We start from the raw sequence: 18,925 nt of genomic DNA on the forward strand, positions 1-18,925 counted from the left end.
GGTCTCCAACATACTTAAACCAGCCAGAGCTTCACCATGGTGTCAGAAATGACCAGGTCATGGATGGTTGATCAAAGCCACACAGTCCATCCAGGACCTCATTTAACTGGGAAACCCACAGCAAGCAGATGGATGACTCTTAATACAAATGAGAGGGGGCATGACATGTTTCAAAGCTCTAGCCCCAATATTCCTAAAAATGATGTTCCATGTACAGACATTTCTGAAACTTAAACAGAAAAGATTGTATTTATTGTATTTACATGTCATTAGAAACTGAAACTTTTCAATCATTATCATACAGCATTTATGGAAATGAAATAGCATTTACAAAATAACAACAGGCTTTGAATAAATACCATACCCTATCCCTTAAATATGCTTAATTGTACACAGAGGAAGTACAGAAGCATTTGTGCATTATAATTAGACTTTTTACAGTTTTAAGTTATTGTATTTTTCATTATAAAAGAAGCATCATTTCCTTTTTTGCATTTTTTGTACTCAAAAATAAAACTGTAATAATTGTTTCTGACGTGAAGCCTGAGATTTAAGCTTAAGTCATAAAGGAACACAGCTGTGTACCACAAAGTTATCCTCAGCAGCAGCTGGACAAAAGAAACAGTCCATCCACACCCTTAACCCCCTTTTTCCCACATGAATTAGGATTTGTTTCTTTATTACAGTATATTCTTTCATTTGAATCTATGGAAATGATGCTGTGTCTCTCATACACAACAGGCAATACGAGAACTTAGACATGGTGAGGTTGATTTGGAATCATTCCTGGGTTTTAAAATGTCATGCTTATACTTTTTTTGCACATTTGAATCAGCTGAATGATAAAGAAAGAACAGGAAGCCCTGTGGTCCAAGAGAAAAGAAAAAGATATGATTAACCTCACACCATGGGGAGCTCCTGGCTAGCAGGCAATTGTTAATTTGTTTATTGGGTAAGGAAGGCAATCATTCTGACGTTACATTAACACTGTCCAAGGCATCCACAGGAAGTGTTCATCTTGATGAGTATGAAGTGGCCTTTCAGGAAAAAAAAAAAAACAAAAAATAAAAATTCCTGGGTGTGTAGCAGCCTCAAAGGCCAATTGTACAAGTAATGTCCAGATTTAAAGGTGGCAGCCCTTCTAAAACTTCCCTGCATATGATTTTCACTGAGGATTGCTTGCTATTATAATTTAGCCATTTCATATCATTAAGCTGAAAGAAGTAAACAAGTCAATGAGAGGACACTTCGTGAAAAAGCTGAGCACAGCAGAAATGGAAAAAAAAAAGAATGAAAAAAGCCCACTTTTATATTCGGCAAGGAAGAACCGAGGAGTAAGGGAAACCAAGGTGGTCGCCTTAAGGAGACTTCCGAAAGAGGCCGGGAGGCTCTGTTGAAGACAGCAGGATATTTCTGAATGGCAAGCTGTTTCTTCCAGTTTCTCCAGCAGGTGTCAGTATTAACACACAGTAAGTCCTAGCAGCAAACCCTCTTATTAAGTGGTATCAGAAAGAAAAATCAGGACCCCCAACAGACTAGCATGTAATATTCTCTAAACACCACGTTTTCTCCTGCACTCCTCTATGTTGCTGGTTCCCAAAGTGTCATTTATAAGCTAAAGACCTTGCACATGTAAGCCATCCACCTGGTTCAGGGCCATTAGCAGGAATTATAGAGCTTTTGCTTGTGACGTTCAGAGTCCTCTTTCCTTTTTTATTGATATTTATAACAATAATGAATGACAACAAAAAACTGGAGAAGACTCTGCCATGCCATAGCCATGTGGCTGACGAATGCAGTGCTTCCCTTTTAGCAGCTTCTTTTTAAACACTTCTTTCTTCATATGCTCATTTTATGTGTTTAATTTAAAAAAAAAATAAATAAAAAAAAATAAGAAAGATGTAATACTGGAGGCGATCACAGCCTCTCATGCCTTGATTATTGAGGGTCCACAGGTAACGTTTTTGAGTGTAATTGCTATTATTGTCTTCATCAAAAGTACTCATTTGGTAAAACAGGCATAGCTTCAGTTTGTGCCAGTGTTTATGAGGTGTTGGCTGTCAGATTGCTGCTTTGTCACTGTAGAACGGAGTGACGTGAAACATATAACAGTGCGTACACACCCTCACAGGCTTCACCTGGCCATACCGTGGTAAAGGAGCAGAGTGGGAGGAACAGCGTGAGCAAAAGATCTGAAACAAAGAAACATATTTGGGTGAGTACACAGGCAAATTGCAGGGATATTTAATTAAAGAAAGAGGAAAACATCAAGCTGATCACACCAAGGGTGACCATTTCTATTACACTGACAGTAACAGTGTTGCCCACTGTACTAGCATTTTTACTGAGCAGTCTCTAAATGTTGGTAATTTAATAACATATTGTGAGGAGTGAAAGGCAGTCAAAGAATAAAGCAAAGATAACACTTTCCTATAACAAATTATAACCACAGTTGAATTGACCAGCTCAGGCATGTGACTCAAGTGACCAGGGTAGAATTAAGGGATTAGGGTACAAAGTTGTCCATCTACTAGCATGCTGTGATTTTATTACCACTTGCCCAGGCCTCATGATCATTGCATATTTCAGATATTTCTATGTGTGCTCAACAGACTGCTGTGCACAATACTAAATCTACAAGTCTAAATGTCAAAACAGGTCAACTATAAGAAAAAAATACCAAAAGTATAATAAATCCTATCCCTTGGGCAGCTGGTAAGAAAAATGCCTCCAGCTAAACCACAATATTTTATACCAGGCTACTCACATTAGTATGGGTACACTACATCTCAGGTTGATAATGCATCAAGGGCATTCAAGACTGAATTTGAAATAGATGTCCCATCAGCCCCTTTGTCTTGACTTGATCTGGGTCTTGACCACAACCCTGACCAAAAAGCAGAATGTGTTTGGTTGGTGAGTGAGTGCCCTTAATAGACTGGTGCCCTGTTCAGGACTGATTCCTGTCATGTGACTGAATTTATGAAGGACATTTACAGCACCTGCATTTGGAGAAGTGTGTCAGAAAGTAATAACAAGCTGACTTGAAAGACAGTGTGATGTTTTCAACAGCAACTAATGGGGCTTTATTTGTTTGAGCTTAAAAGGTTAAAAATTATAAGAGGGAAGATTCCTTTCAATTTACTCTTTTATATAGTATAATTAAAAACTTTTTATTCTTGGTCCAACACCAATGATATGCTTACCACCCACCACTAAGTCTTTACTTAATTAATATATTAATATCATCTTTAATAAAAAGATGATAAAAAGCAAGCATAGCATTAAAGGCAAATGCTGGAAATTCTTAAATGAAATCTCTTTTATTTTCTTTACTTTCAAGCCCTACTATATCTCATAAAGCAGGCTGAAAGAGAAAAATGAGGAGAAACCCACATATTTTAAAAAGCTGATAATGCTTTCAAACTCGGTAGAACCTCAGGGACCAATATTTGGTTGTGCCATCGACACATTTTGAGTCTACAATGTGAAAAAGAAATATTCTATATTGAATATGAATGGAGGGATCAGGGGGCATAATTCAGGCATTTAAATAAATCAGAGTAACACAGTAGGCAACTAAATCAATAAAACTGAAAAAAAAAAAGCTATTCATTACACATAGTAGTATAAACAAACGGCAGATGTATGAAAAACAGAGACAAATTGAAGGAAGACACTATATAAGCAAATCATAATGTATTTGGGGTCTTAGCAGGGTACATGTGTGCAATCCCTAAAAAACAGGAGAATGTCTAAACAAACCATAGCAAGAAAACTCATATATATACAGTGGTGTGAAAAACTATTTGCCCCCTTCCTGATTTCTTATTCTTTTGCATGTTTGTCACACAAAATGTTTCTGATCATCAAACACATTTAACCATTAGTCAAATATAACACAAGTAAACACAAAATGCAGTTTTTAAATGATGGTTTTTATTATTTAGGGAGAAAAAAAAATCCAAACCTACATGGCCCTGTGTGAAAAAGTAATTGTCCCCTGAACCTAATAACTGGTTGGGCCACCCTTAGCAGCAATAACTGCAATCAAGCGTTTGCGATAACTTGCAATGAGTCTTTTACAGCGCTCTGGAGGAATTTTGGCCCACTCATCTTTGCAGAATTGCTGTAATTCAGCTTTATTTGAGGGTTTTCTAGCATGAACCGCCTTTTCAAGGTCATGCCATAGCATCTCAATTGGATTCAGGTCAGGACTTTGACTAGGCCATTCCAAAGTCTTCATTTTGTTTTACTTCAGCCATTCAGAGGTGGATTTGCTGGTGTGTTTTGGGTCATTGTCCTGTTGCAGCACCCAAGATCGCTTCAGCTTGAGTTGACGAACAGATGGCCGGACATTCTCCTTCAGGATTTTTTGGTAGACAGTAGAATTCGTGGTTCCATCTATCACAGCAAGCCTTCCAGGTCCTGAAGCAGCAAAACAACCCCAGACCATCACACTACCACCACCATATTTTACTGTTGGTATGATGTTCTTTTCTGAAATGCTGTGTTCCTTTTATGCCAGATGTAGGGACATTTGCCTTCCAAAAGTTCAACTTTTGTCTCATCAGTCCACAAGGTATTTTCCCAAAAGTCTTGGCAATCATTGAGATGTTTCTTAGCAAAATTGAGGCGAGCCCTAATGTTCTTTTTGCTTAACAGTGGTTTGCGTCTTGGAAATCTGCCATGCAGGCCGTTTTTGCCCAGTCTCTTTCTTATGGTGGAGTCGTGAACACTGACCTTAATTGAGGCAAGTGAGGCCTGCAGTTCTTTAGACGTTGTCCTGTCTTTTGTGACCTCTTGGATGAGTCGTCTCTTGGGGTAATTTTGGTCGGCCGGCCACTCCTGGGAAGGTTCACCACTGTTCCATGTTTTTGCCATTTGTGGATAATGGCTCTCACTGTGGTTCACTGGAGTCCCAAAGCTTTAGAAATGGCTTTATAACCTTTACCAGACTGATAGATCTCAATTACTTCTGTTCTCATTAGTTCCTGAATTTCTTTGGATCTTGGCATGATGTCTAGCTTTTGAGGTGATTTTGGTCTACTTCTCTGTGTCAGGCAGCTCCTATTTAAGTGATTTCTTGATTGAAACAGGTGTGGCAGTAATCAGGCCTGGGGTGGCTACGAAATTGAACTCAGGTGTGATACACCACAGTTAGGTTATTTTTTTAACAAGGGGGCAATTACTTTTTCACACAGGGCCATGTAGGTTTGGAATTTGTTTCTCCCTAAATAATAAAAACCATCATTTAAAAACTGCATTTTGTGTTTACTTGTGTTATATTTGACTAATGGTTAAATGTGTTTGATGATCAGAAACATTTTGTGTGACAAACATGCAAAAGAATAAGAAATCAGGAAGGGGGCAAATAGTTTTTCACACCACTGTATATATATATGTGTGTGTATATATATATATATATATATATATAGCAAAATACCTGCGATTGGCAGCGAGAAGTAAAAAGAAAAGGAAACATTTTAATAATAACGTAACATGATTGACAATGTAATTGTTTTGTCATTGTCATGAGTGTTGCTGGCATATATATATATATATATATATATATACACACATACACACACAGACACATATATAAACATATATATACATATATAAATAAATATATATATATATATATATGCACACACACATATATACATACTGTATATACACATATACATATCTACATATATACTGTATATACACATATATATACAAATCTACATATATATCTACATATATATATATTAGGTGGGACTCGATTAAAAAATTAATCCAATTAATTAGAGGCTGTGTAAGAATTAATCTTGATTAATCGTATGTAATCGCACACGTAAATTTGCCCCAAATCGCAAATTTTTTTTTTTAATTTAAAAGGGTTTTAGTGGGCGACAGAATCAAATAATAGACATGGACATGAATATTGTAAACTGAAGCTGTTTTAATTTCTGAAAAAAAAGCTTTTAAACTGCATTTGAATTCAAAACAGAAACAAAAATATCATCCCTGGTTAAAATTGGGCAGACTTAAAAATAAAGTGGTAGTTTAAGTACTTTAAGTACATTTTCAGAATAGTATTGTCTTTAAATAATAATAACCAAAATTTCAACATAAAGTGCAGTTTTCTTCTTAAAAAAATAAGTCAGAAACATAAAAGGTAATTTGACCAACTTAATCTTTAAACTCTGAGTAACCTTAGCCAAAATTATTTTGTACATTAGGCTAAAACAGTGTGATCATTGAACATTTTGTAATTAGATGTATTTAGAATTACTAACGGTCACGGAAGTCCAATGATCCCCAGTAAGAGCCACAAAGTCCGCTTTCTGTAATGCATCTAATTTTGCTTGCTTTTCAGTGTGCACAAAACCATGCTTTTATCAAGGCTTCTCGGGTAGTCGAAATGATCAGTCGTAGGAGCGCTTTATTCCGACTCTAACATTTTTGTAGCTGTGATGTGTGCATCAGTGTAATGGATGTACCAGGAAATCATGCATTGACAAAAGTTCCGTTTGCTTGGAATTGAAAGTGTGATTAAATGCGTTATTTTTAACGCGTTATGGAGTACATGCATCAAGCTTCTCAGCTGTGCTTGTGCTAAGAAAGGAAACATTTTAAAAATAGCGTAACATGATTCTGCGTTAACCTAATATTTTTCATACGTCCCAAACCAAGGAGATGCGAAGGTAAAATGAATCGGGTAGCGCACGTACATACTCAGTGCATCCCCTCTTGGGAATCGAACCTCGAATGTCGGTGTTAGAGGCGAAGACTCTACAATTGCGCCACAGCGTGTGGCTTGTCTATGAGAGAGTATGTACTGTAGATCGGGTATATATATACATTTAAATATATACCCGCGTATCGCAGTGGAGAAGTAGAAGTTATGAAAAAGAAAAGGGAACATTTTAAAAATAACGTAACATGATTGTCAATATACAGTAATTGTTTTGTGAGTGTTATTGAATGTTGCTGTCATCAAGGATTTGATTATCATTATTTCTTTCAATCAGGGTCGTATTTGTACGATGTGTTGTGTTCAAGTTACATTCCGTGTTTGTCAATCGTTGTAAAGATAAGAGGTTTCATTCATCGATTAGTTTCTTACTGCATCAATAAACAGCTCGTCTTCCTCTTTATCTGAGATGTGACAAACTGCATGCACGGGTTTTTTACACTGTCTTCCTTAAGCGGGACATTCACTTTTTCCACCATGTGCTTTGTTTCCGCAGTAGCTGCACTTATGAATATGATTGTATGTATCAGACGCTTCATATTTTTTTGCTGCCTTCTCAATTGTGTAATTCAGCTTTTGTTCAGCACTCTTTGGAACTGTTGCTTTTTGTCTGTGCACTGCGTCAGTTCACGTGAGCCGCTTGGTGTTCTTGCATCGAAGGTTCCCAGCTATGCTGATGCCATCTCGTGTAATGTCAGCTAAGACCCGGCACTTAAAAGTTTCTCTCGCAGTTTCAATGAGTTTGTGCCAAACACCACCCTGACCATCTCATCTTCCTCTGCATAAGCACAGTCCTTCACCCGTGAATATTTACCGGCAGTGTTTGTATTGGATTTCCGCTGATGAACGGCCTTATATGGGCAGGCACTAAATTACAACCGCTAGTGGCAGCCTGTCTATTAACTTAATCTATACTAATAAAAGGCAAAGTCCTCACTCACTCACTCACTCATCACTAATTCTCCAACTTCCCGTGTGGGTGGAAGGCTGAAATTTGGCAGGTTCATTCCTTACAGCTTCCTTACAAAAGTTGGGCAGGTTTTATATCGAAATTCTACGCGTAATGGTCATAACTGGAAGCAGTTTTTCTCCATTTACTGTAATGGAGATGAGATGCAACGCCGTGGGGGCGGAGTTTCGTGTGACATCATCACGCCTCCCACGTAATCACGCAGTACATAGAAAACCAGGAAGACCTCAAAAAAGCGCTGAAGAAAACATGCATTATATAATTGAGAAGGCAGCGAAACAATAAGAAGCGAGCGAGTGACATATACAACCATATTCATGAGTTCTGCTACTTCGGAAACAAAGCACGATGTAAACCTACACTTTAAATTAAGTTCATAGACAGGCTGCCGCTGGCGTTTGTAACTTAGTGCCTGCCCATATAAGGCCGTCCGTCAGCGGCAATCCAATAGCAAACTGCCACGGGTAAATATTCACGGGTGAGGGGACTGTGCTTATGGAGAGGAAGATGAGATGGTCAGGGTGGTGTTTGACACAAACTCAGCGAAACTGTGAGAGAATGTTTTAAGTGCCAGGACTAAGGTAACATTAAATACAGCCATGGACATAGCACGAGATGGCACCAGCACAGCTGGGAACCTTCGATGCATGTACACCGAGCGGCTCACGTGAACTGACGCAGTGCACAGACAAAAAGCAACAGTTCCAAAGAGCTTTGAACAAAAACCGAATTACACAATTGAAAAGGCAGCAAAAAATATGAAGCGTCTGATACATACAAGCATATTCATAAATCCAACTACTGCGGAAACAAAGCACACGTTGGAAAAAGTCAATGTCCCGCTAAAGGAAGACAGTGTAAAAACCCGTGCATGCAGTGTGTCAGGTCTCAGATAAAGAAGAAGACGAGCTGTTTATTGATGCAGTAAGAAACGAATCGATGAATGAAACCTGTCATCTTTACAACGATTGACAAACACGGAATGTAACTTGAACACAACACATCCTACAAATACGAACCTGATTGAAAGAAATAATGATAATCAAATCCTTGATGACAGCAACACTCAGTAACACTCACAAAACAAATACTGTATATTGACAGTCATGTTACGTTATTTTTAAAATGTTCCCTTTTCTTCTTCTAGCTTTTTTAACACACTACTTCTCCGCTGCGATACGCGGGTATATATATGTATATATATATCCCGATCTACATACTCGAATAATGGATACTTTATTCGCCATCAATGATTGTTTTGGTAAAGCCATACTCAGTGTATTCATTAGATGAGCGGTAAAAAGTAAGAGCGAGGGAGGATGACTTATTGAGGCATGCAGGCTGTAGTGCGCGTCAACTCTATCTGAATTGCGCGATCCCATTTGAAAAAATATATCTTTTCAAGTTCTATTTAGTCCATATGTGTCAAACTCAAGGGCCGCGGGCCACATCCGGCCCGTGAGATCATTTTATATACTGTATTATTGTTATTAATGGCCCGGGTATATGAAGCGCTGGTAACACAATAAACTACAGATCCCATAATGCAGCGCTTCAGCTGCCTTGCCGAACACTTACCGCGTTAATCAAGTGTAGCTTATGATGCTGCAAGTTATTGCGAAGCTAGCTCACACGATGCTGAAGAGAAAAGCTGATTCTGAAAATAGAGCCTTTAAAAACCGATGGGAGGCTGAGTATCAATCAATCAATCAATCAACATTTATTTATATAGCACATATTCATACAAAAAAATGTAGCTCAAAGTGCTTTACAAAATGAATAGAAAAATAGAAGACATAATAAAAAATAAACATAAGTCAACATTAATTAACATAGAATAAGAGTAAGGTCCGATGGCCAGGGAGTATATGTTTACTGAACCCGTGTGTCTCATTTGTGGAGCTAATGTGGCTGTAAATACAGAATTTAATCTAAGACGGCACTATGAGACAAAACATCAGGGTAACCTCAATGCAATGCAGAAGATACAGAAAGCAGAAGAATTAAATAAGAATCTGACACTTCAGCGGACGTTTTACCCGTGCACAATCACAAAGTGATTTCAAGTGAAGCTGCTTTTATGGGAGACACAAATGCACCAGTGCAATTTGCCCCACTTTCCCTGTTGCCAAGTAATGTTAAACCAAGTCGTCACTACGGTGTTCCCAAATACGCACTTTGCTGATAAACTGAGCGCACTGAGTTTGCACGGCGCTTTGGTGACTTTGAAGAACAAAAAAAGTCTGTCTACATGCGGCTCGAACCTTGTGCATGTTTGGTACCACATATCTGTGTGAGAAGCTCTTCTCAGTGATAAAGACTAACAAAACAGCACACAGGAGTCGCCTCACTGATGAGTACCTTCAATCCATCCTGAGAATCTCCACAACACAGAACCTCACACCAAACAGAAACGAACCTGTGGCCAAAAAAAGATGCCAGGCGTCCAGCTCTAAAATGACATCTGAGCAAAGACAACTGAATGATTTGATTTGTTATTGCTGAAAGGAACACATTTTATTTATATTTCTAGGTTTTGTTATGCAGCATGTTCATATTTGAATTTGTATAATTTTGACAGGATATATTTTTATGGAGAGCAAAATCTTTTGGGATATTTAAAATCTAAGTTTATTTTTATATAAAATTACATAAGAGTAAAGAAATTTGAATGTTTGTTCTTTTAACGTTTACTTTATTTCTAACTTGTATAATTTAGACAGGATATATTTTTATGGAGAGCAAAATATTATAAGTTGTTTAAGGTTTGAGTTGATTTATTCAGGAATAATATTCCTGTCTGTTTTTACCATTCCTACCAAAGATATTTCTGTCGACTAATTAAAATTCCTTCTATTTAAAATTTAAATAGAACTTGAACAAATCTGATAGTTCATAATATCCACGCAGACTTGCGTAAGAGCGGAGTTATGCGTTTTAACAAGCAGCGTATTGCACTGATACGAAATAGCTGTGTGTGTATATATGTATGTATATGTATATATGTTTAAATATGTGTGTGTGTATGTATATATATATATATATATATATATATATATATATATATGTGTATTTGTGTGTATATATGTAGATATATATATATGTATGTATATATGTGTGTGTGTATATTTATGTGTATATGTATAGATATGTATATATATATGTTTATGTGTGTGTGTGTAATATATATATATATATATATATATATATATATATATATATATATATATATATGACAGCAACACTCATCACTCAACAGTGACAAAACAATTACATTGACAATCATGTTACGTTATTTTCAAAATGTTTCCTTTTCTTTTTCATTGCTTCTTTAACACACTACTTCTCCGCTGCAAAGCGCGGGTATTTTGCTAGTTTAATATAAACTTACGGTTCACGCCGTGCTTTGTTTACGCAGTAGCTGTACTTATGAATATGCTTGTATGCATCATTTGCTTCATAATGTTTTTCTGCCTTCTCAATTGTGAAATGGCGTTTTGTGCTCATCGCTGTTTCGAGTTCTTCCTTGTTCTCTACGTACTTACGTAGGAGGCGTGATGATGTCACACGAAACTCCCCCACGGCCATCTCCAACTCAACTCCATTACATTATATGGAGAAAAATATCTTCCAGTTATGACCCTTACGCGTAGAATTTCGAAATGAAACCTACCCAACTTTTGTAAGTAAGCTGTAAGGAATAAGCCTGCCAAATTTCAGCCTTCTACCTACACGGGAAGTTGGAGAATTAGTGATGAGTCAGTGAGTGAGTGAGGGCTTTGCCTTTTTAGTATATATATATATATATATATATATATATATATATATATATATATATATATATATATATATATATATATATATATTGTGACGGACAGCCGGGTCCCATGCCCGGCAGGGACGCCCCTGCTGCTTCTGTTCCGGGGGAGTCGCCATGGGCAGTCCAATACCTCCCCCGGGACGCTTGGTGGCAGCCTCCCTGGCCGACGATGATTCCCCAACCGCCGCAGGGCTCCATGGGAGATGGAGTCCTCCACAGCTTGGTTTGGGGCCCAGCATGGCCGCTAGGGGAGCTGCCTGCTTCCCACAGCCTGGCTGGACGAGTTTTCAGCCCCACCCGAAGTTCAATTAGGACCAGGTGGTTAATCACCTGGAATGCTTCCGGGTGGGCTATAAAAGGCCCCAGCCACCACCACTCAGAGAGCCAGGGTTGGGAGGAGGAGGACTACGCTTGCGCAGGAGTGGTGGAAGAGAAGGTGGAGAAGTGAGTTTTGTGTGCTTTGTGCTTGTGAGACTGTGTTTGGGCTGTGTGGCACGGGGAAGACGTGTCACACAGCTGAAGAAAAATAAAAGCCTGTGTGTTTTGTACACGTTGCCTCTGCGTGGTCTGTGCCGGGTCGGGCGCTATATAGCTTTTACAATATATATATATATATATATATATATATATATATATATATATATATATAAATACACACACACATACATACATACAGTGATACCTTGACTTACGAGTGTCCCAACTAATGAGTTTTTTGAGATAAGAGCAGTCTCTTGGCCGATTTTTTGCTTTGAGCTGAGAGCTAAAATTTGGGTTACGAGCCAGCTTCAGATACCCCACCCCACCACTAGTTCGTGCAGCTCGCCACAGTGAACGCTGCAACATCCCGTGTCTCACTCGTTCACTTTAAGCAGTTAGCTCGCAGTGGAAGCTTCAGTGTTGTGCTCGCATTTGTGCTTGCAGTTATTTTGCAAAACTTCGTTTTTCCAACTATGGGTCCGAAGAAAGTGAGTGTCGAAGGACAGTGCAGAGAAGAAGAAGCGGATGATATGCATTGAATTAAAGAAAGAAATTATAGAAAAACATGAGCAAGGTGTGCGTGTAGTCGATTTGGCAAAGCAGTACGAGCGTAGCACTTCTACAATCTGCACCATTCTGAAGCAGAAGTCGTCAATAAAGGCTATAACGCCAGCCAAAGGCATTAAAATCATTTCTAAACAGCGGACATCTATCCATGAAAATAAGGAGAAGCTGCTGATTGTGTGGTTGACTGAGAAGCAGCTCGCAGGAGATACCGTGACGGAGGCTATAATCTGCAAGAAGGCACAAGCGATTTACCCTGATTTGCAGCAGCAGACCCCAGGCACTTCGACAGACAAGGCATCGGGTGGACCATTTAAAGCCATTAGGGGCTGGTTTGAGAATTTTAAAAAGAGAACCGGCATTCACTCCGTTGTCAGGCATGGTGAGGCAGCGAGCACGGATGTGAAGGCAGCTGAGGATTACCTCAAAACCTTTGCAGGAATTATAGCAGCCGAAGGATACATCCCCCAGCAAGTCTTCAACTGTGATGAGACAGGACTCTTCTGAAAGAAGATGCCAAGGAGGAATTATGTAACAGCAGAGGAGAAGAGGATGCCAGGCCACAAACCCATGAAGGATAGGCTAACCCTTGTACTGTGCACCAATGCGAGCAGCGACTGCAAGATTAAGCCGCTGCTTGTTTATCAATCGGAAAATCCCAGAGCCTTCAAGTCACAAAAAAATTCGAAAAAAAAAACTACAGATTATGTTTAGGGCAAACCCCGAGTCCGTGGGTCACCAGGCAGTTCTTTGTGGAGTGGGTGAATTTGGTCTTTGGTCCTGACGTTAAAAAATATCTCCATAAAAATAACCTACCTCTGGCATGCCCTTCTCGTTCTGGGCAATGCGCCTGCTCACACACCTAACCTGGAGGATGACATCCTCAAAGAGTTCAGGTTTATAAAGGTTCTGTACCTTCCACCCAACACTACCCCATCCTGCAGCCCATGGACCAGCAGGTGATTTCTAATTTTAAAAAGCTCACATGCACAAACCTCACCCTTGGAGAGTTCTGGAAGGACCACTATAACATTGTTATATGTCTCAGAATTATCGATTTGGCCTGGCAGGGTGTTACAAAGAGGACCTTGACCTTTGCATGGAAGAAGCTGTGGCCTGAGGACGTGTCTGAAACGGAATTTGAAAGACTTGAATCCGAAGCGGCAGTGGTGGAGGAGATTGTGTCCCTCGGCAAGACCATGGACCTGGACATGGATGAAGGTGACATCAATGAGCTCATCGAGGAGCACTCTGAGGAACTGACAACGGAGGAGCTAAAGGAGCTACAGACACAGCAGCACATGGAGATTTTGCAGGAAATAAGTGACGCAGAGGAGGCGGAGGAAGTTAACTCTACGGGTGAGATAAAGGAAATGTTGGGAATGTGGGAGAAACTTTCAGACTTTATTCAAAAGAAATACCCAGAGAAAGTTTCAACTAGGTGCACGACAGAGCTATTTAATGACACTTGCATGACGCATTTTAGAAACATTCTGAAAGGGAAGATGAAACAGACCTCATTGGACAGGTTTTTCTCGAAAACCCCTGCAGATAAAAGTGAAAAAGGTGCGGCGAAAAGGGCAAAAATCAGTGAATAACATTCAGTTATTTAGTTCAGCCTTTCTCCAACACCTCCGTCAGCATCTTCAACTCGTCTGATCTCCAAGGTAAATGCTGTACATTATACTGTACTTAATAAAACCAGTTTATTGCAGTACATTCTATTGTATTGTGTTTTTATACAATATTCGTTATTTATAAGTACATTTTTCTTATTTAAAAACATGTAACAAAAAAATTGCAGTGTTTTTTGGGGGTCCGGAATGGATTAATGGCATTTCAATTCAGTCAATGGGGAAAACTGATTTGAGATAAGAGCATTTTGACTTACGAGCTCGGTCACGGAACGAATTGAACTCGTATTTCAAGGTATCACTGTATATATATATATATATATATATATATATATATATATATATATATATAACTTTATTCTACTGTACATTGAAGGAACACTGCAAATGTTTAGACTGAATGGATGTTACAGTCAATCAGAGCAGCTATTTACAGACAAGCCAGTCACACAAAGCCTTCCCATAATATGACTATTAAAATGTTACCTGTTTTCAGTAGCATGTCATGCGTTGTGGATCAGGTTATTTTATTTGTAGAATTCTTGTACTAATTTATCTCAGTAGAATATGGAGTGATAAAGAAAGTTATCTTATGCAAGCAATCATCTGCAAGAATAACTTGTTCTTCTCCTATGTATTGTAGCAGCATAGACCCATTATGAAGACAGCGAGAAATCTGTCATATCTTTCTATGGCATTTAGGATTATGGAAATGTATGACATGAAAGTCATACAAAAATTATGAAAACAAAGGCACTTTTACCAAAGCACCATAGCTTTGTAGAATATTGTGCCAATTTAAAAAACTGTTCCCTGCACAACCTCACTGTAACTTGTGAAGTGTTATCCTCTATGTGCTTATTTCAACACTGGTACAAGATGTAACTTGATGGATATGATTACACGTTCTTCAAAATCCCAGTTATTCACAGAACTACCCTTATTCCAGTTAAAGAAACCAGAATATTGGTCTCTAAGAAACCAGTTTAACACAAGTAGATTTCTCTGCAAGTAACCTGGTTATGTGCCCATGTAAACCCTTAACTGGGCCGCAGTTACGGATTTCATAGTCTGCTCTCTTACGCATGTGTTACAGCCATGGGTATAAAATGGTGCAAGCGTCCACAAAGGCAAATGCTCCAGAAATTGTATTATTCCTTCTCCAGGAGAAATAATCTTTTTTATTAATTCAGAAATTACTAAATTAAAAGTAATACGTACAGTGCTAAACTCGGTAGCACATTCTTGGGAAACACAGGCTCCATATTCGTTTTCGAAATTCATTGCAGACACTGATGAAGTCGGATCTTTTCCTTTTAGCAAAGTTTTAAGACACTGGGGCATTTTGTCAAAGGAGAACTCCATAAGTGGACTTGCATGTGTAAACAGGGTTTTTTAATAATACAGGTTTCTGCTTTAAAAGGGTTACTCACGTTATCCTGTTTTGTGTGTGCATGTAAATGCACTTGCTGAATTTCCAAATTTTCCTAACTTATGAACAAGGTATTCCAAAATCCCATATGCATTTCTGAAACTGTTCTTGTATTTCAGTATATGTTTTTTATTAAATAATGCAAATTTCTTTGTATCAAACTATTAATTGTTTCCATTAACTTATAATATTAATTAATATTGCATAGAGGCAAGAAAAATTACTGTATCAACGAACTCAATGAATTTAACAGAACACTCATCAAACAATGACTCAAATAGCACTATTACAGCTTTAGAAAAACTTGATAAACACTAACTTGAAGCTACCAGTAAAGGTTAGAGACTTGATGGCAAATACAAAGCAGGGGCGTTAAGGTCGTGGCTTCTTACACTTTGGTGTCTATTTCATGGACCAATTTAAAGCATTGTACAAAACTTAAACTGAAAGCATCCTCATCCTCATACACCCCTCTGAAAGAACAGAAGGTCTTAGTAAGGTTTTAAAGGATGTGTGCAAATGAGTGAGAGTGAAGGAGAAAGAAAAAGAGAAAAACTTTATAGCAGTAAATTGGAAAAAAATATGAGGAGAGAAGGAAAGTAGAAAATGGTCTCAATTTGTGTTTTTATGGAGTTTTCACTTGTGAAGATGTCAAAAATGCCACAGTAGCTACAGGAAGTGTTAATGAGACACTAAACATTTATTGAGAGAGAAGTGCTACTAGGAATTGAGCAGATAAAACTAAATACACAGGGTTAGATAAAATTCTACCAAGACTAGTCCAGGAAGGTTATAATTATGCATATAAATGTTAACATTTTTTGGATGCCTTTGTAAACTGAGAAAATATCTAAAGAGAGACGACCGAAAGTGATCAAATGTACTACTATATAGTAAAGGGGACCAAGCTGATCCCTGGGAAAAAGCTAGATAGCTTAACATTCCACAAGTAAATTCACAGAAGCAATTAATAAAAAGAAATAGACATTTAGATATGGTGCATATTATGGAGTGATATGAAAAATAGGTGTCATGACTCAGTGTCATAGCTCTTTGTAGTTTATACATTATCTAGATAAGGTTTAAACTAACAGGCTGGTTAGGTTTGTGGGTGACAGCAAACTAGATGGAACACCTGATACCTTAAAGTCAGAAAATCATTACAAGAGGTGACATGTGGCAGATGAAAATTTATGTTAAAATGTTAATGCAAATGTTTACACTTTAGAAGGCAACCATATTAGTTAAAATTACACAGAAATTGTCAGATTTCTGCTATTATATTAAGTTGATACAACATGAATTAAGACAGGAAATACTAAGGGAAGGTACATTCCTTCCATAAATTATCCATTATAATAGCCAAAGGTTAATGGTAAATGATGCAATGAGCAAAAATGACGTCTAAACTAGAAAACTAGAAAAAACTCAACTCTCTGTGGGAAAAGCTAACTCACAACGGTGCCCAAACCCTAGTCCCCATCACTCCAAATTCCACCAGTTAGTTCCTAAACACATAAAATTTAAAAACAGATGCAAAAGGAATATGACATTGAGTAAGAGTGAGTTAACAATGTGTCTGGAACTACGCTAATGATACAGGCTGGTGCTGTTAATGTAATGTAGTGGAGAATGTTTTAGTGACACACATTAGACCTCTTAATGCCAAGTGAGTGTCACTAGAGTGCCACAGTGTACAGATCAATTGTATCCCTTTATGGCAACAATGTACACCTTCTCAAGTGGATATTAGCAGAAAAGCCGGAAAGCACAAATCTTCTCAATTTGATTTCATGAACATGACCCCCCGAGGCTGAAGGTTCTTATTCTAACCAGTTTCACATTTTATCTCTAACTTCTCATTGTTCAAGTACAAGATTTTTTTTTTCAACTATTTTCCATTTTGAAAAGAAACTTAGTGTAATATCTATATTTATAAGAAGTTTAAACATATTCATTTTTTAGCTGTAGTTTTAAGTTCTTAACTCTTTTTTCCAATTTTCCAACTAATTCACTTTTTTTTCAATGGAACTGTACCCTAATGATGATAGTTAACAATGAACAAGTGACACCAGGGCAACCTGAATCCACTGAACTACTAGAAAACTACCAGGAAGAATTACAAATATGTTATATTTTTAGTAATGAAAATGAGATCTCTCTATGTAACCTATGCAATTTAAGTTAAAAACCTAGAGTTACGGAGAGGGTTTCATTTTTATTCAGAATAATTTAACAATGACTACATAGTATTTAGTATTTATAATACTAGACAGAGGCAGAGTTAAGTGTTAACACATGGTTAAATACTGTATATTGTGCCATCTAAAACATATATAGGTGTAAGTGGAAATAAAGAAAAGAAAAATAAAGACATGAAACAACTAAGAGCTGCAAGAAAAAAATATAATTATATAAAAATATGTGAATACCATTGATATAACTAATGGATCTTTTTTCCATTGTTTCACTTTGAGACCACTCAGATTAATGCATTCCAAAACTATCATACAAAATGAAAACCTACCTTGCCACAGCTCCTGCAGTGGTGCTTCCGGCGTATGACAGTAAAAGGGGCCTTACAGGCAGTGCAGTAGCTACATGCCTCATCTGGAACCCAATCTGGAGGATCTGCAGCAAAAAAGAGAACAGTAGACATGTAAAATACAACAGTTCTGCAGCAAATGATCATATCCTTCAATTCAAAGACAGGTATTCGTTACATTACAAACAGGAAACATGGTTGAAATACTTGGAGTTTTGGACTAGTTTATAATACACATTCTACCAACAGCCATTCAAATGGCTTTGCTGTGTAACTGTAAAGGATGCATTGTAACATTAAACTTTATTACAGTACTGCAGTATAGCAAAATACAAAGTCACACTTAATACTACATCAATTTTATTTGTAATGTGGGAGGAAAACTAGAATATCTGATGAACAAAAACAACAACAAAAAAAAATCAAACACAGACAAATGCAAAATCCACAAAGACAGTGACCATGCCCAGGATTTGAACCCAGGCACTTGGAACTGTGGGGCAGCAGTGCTAAGAGTATGCAGAAAGAAGGAAAAAGTGAAAGCTCCACACAGACTGAACCCAAGTTGCTACAGATGTAAGGTAGTAGTCCTAATCAGGGTGCATTCATTTGCTGAACATGCAGTTGCAAATTTGAATACAGGTAAGCATTTTTTTATTATATGAAACCTAATTCTCAGCACAATGGCTTCTTAAGGAATACATCTGATACTACACATTATTAAGAAAGACAAGC

The 18,925-nt window shown here is 37.8% G+C and overlaps 1 protein-coding gene across 3 annotated transcripts in view; it reads right to left on the reverse strand.

The window, feature by feature from the left end:
* Positions 1 to 254: 254 nt before the first annotated feature.
* zfyve28 (zinc finger, FYVE domain containing 28) overlaps positions 255 to 18,925 on the reverse strand; it is a 411,740-nt gene continuing 393,069 nt past the window's right edge. For all 3 annotated transcript variants that reach the window (XM_039751731.1, XM_039751730.1, XM_039751732.1), the window contains 2 exons: positions 18,173 to 18,276; positions 255 to 2,192 (listed from right to left, as the gene is read on the reverse strand). In XM_039751731.1, the coding sequence (XP_039607665.1) occupies positions 2,061 to 2,192; positions 18,173 to 18,276 (236 nt within the window). In that variant the 3' untranslated portion in view covers positions 255 to 2,060. The remainder of the gene's footprint in view (positions 2,193 to 18,172; positions 18,277 to 18,925) is intronic.

The sequence above is a fragment of the Polypterus senegalus genome, chromosome 4, assembly GCF_016835505.1.
Source record: "Polypterus senegalus isolate Bchr_013 chromosome 4, ASM1683550v1, whole genome shotgun sequence".
NCBI lineage: Eukaryota > Metazoa > Chordata > Cladistia > Polypteriformes > Polypteridae > Polypterus > Polypterus senegalus.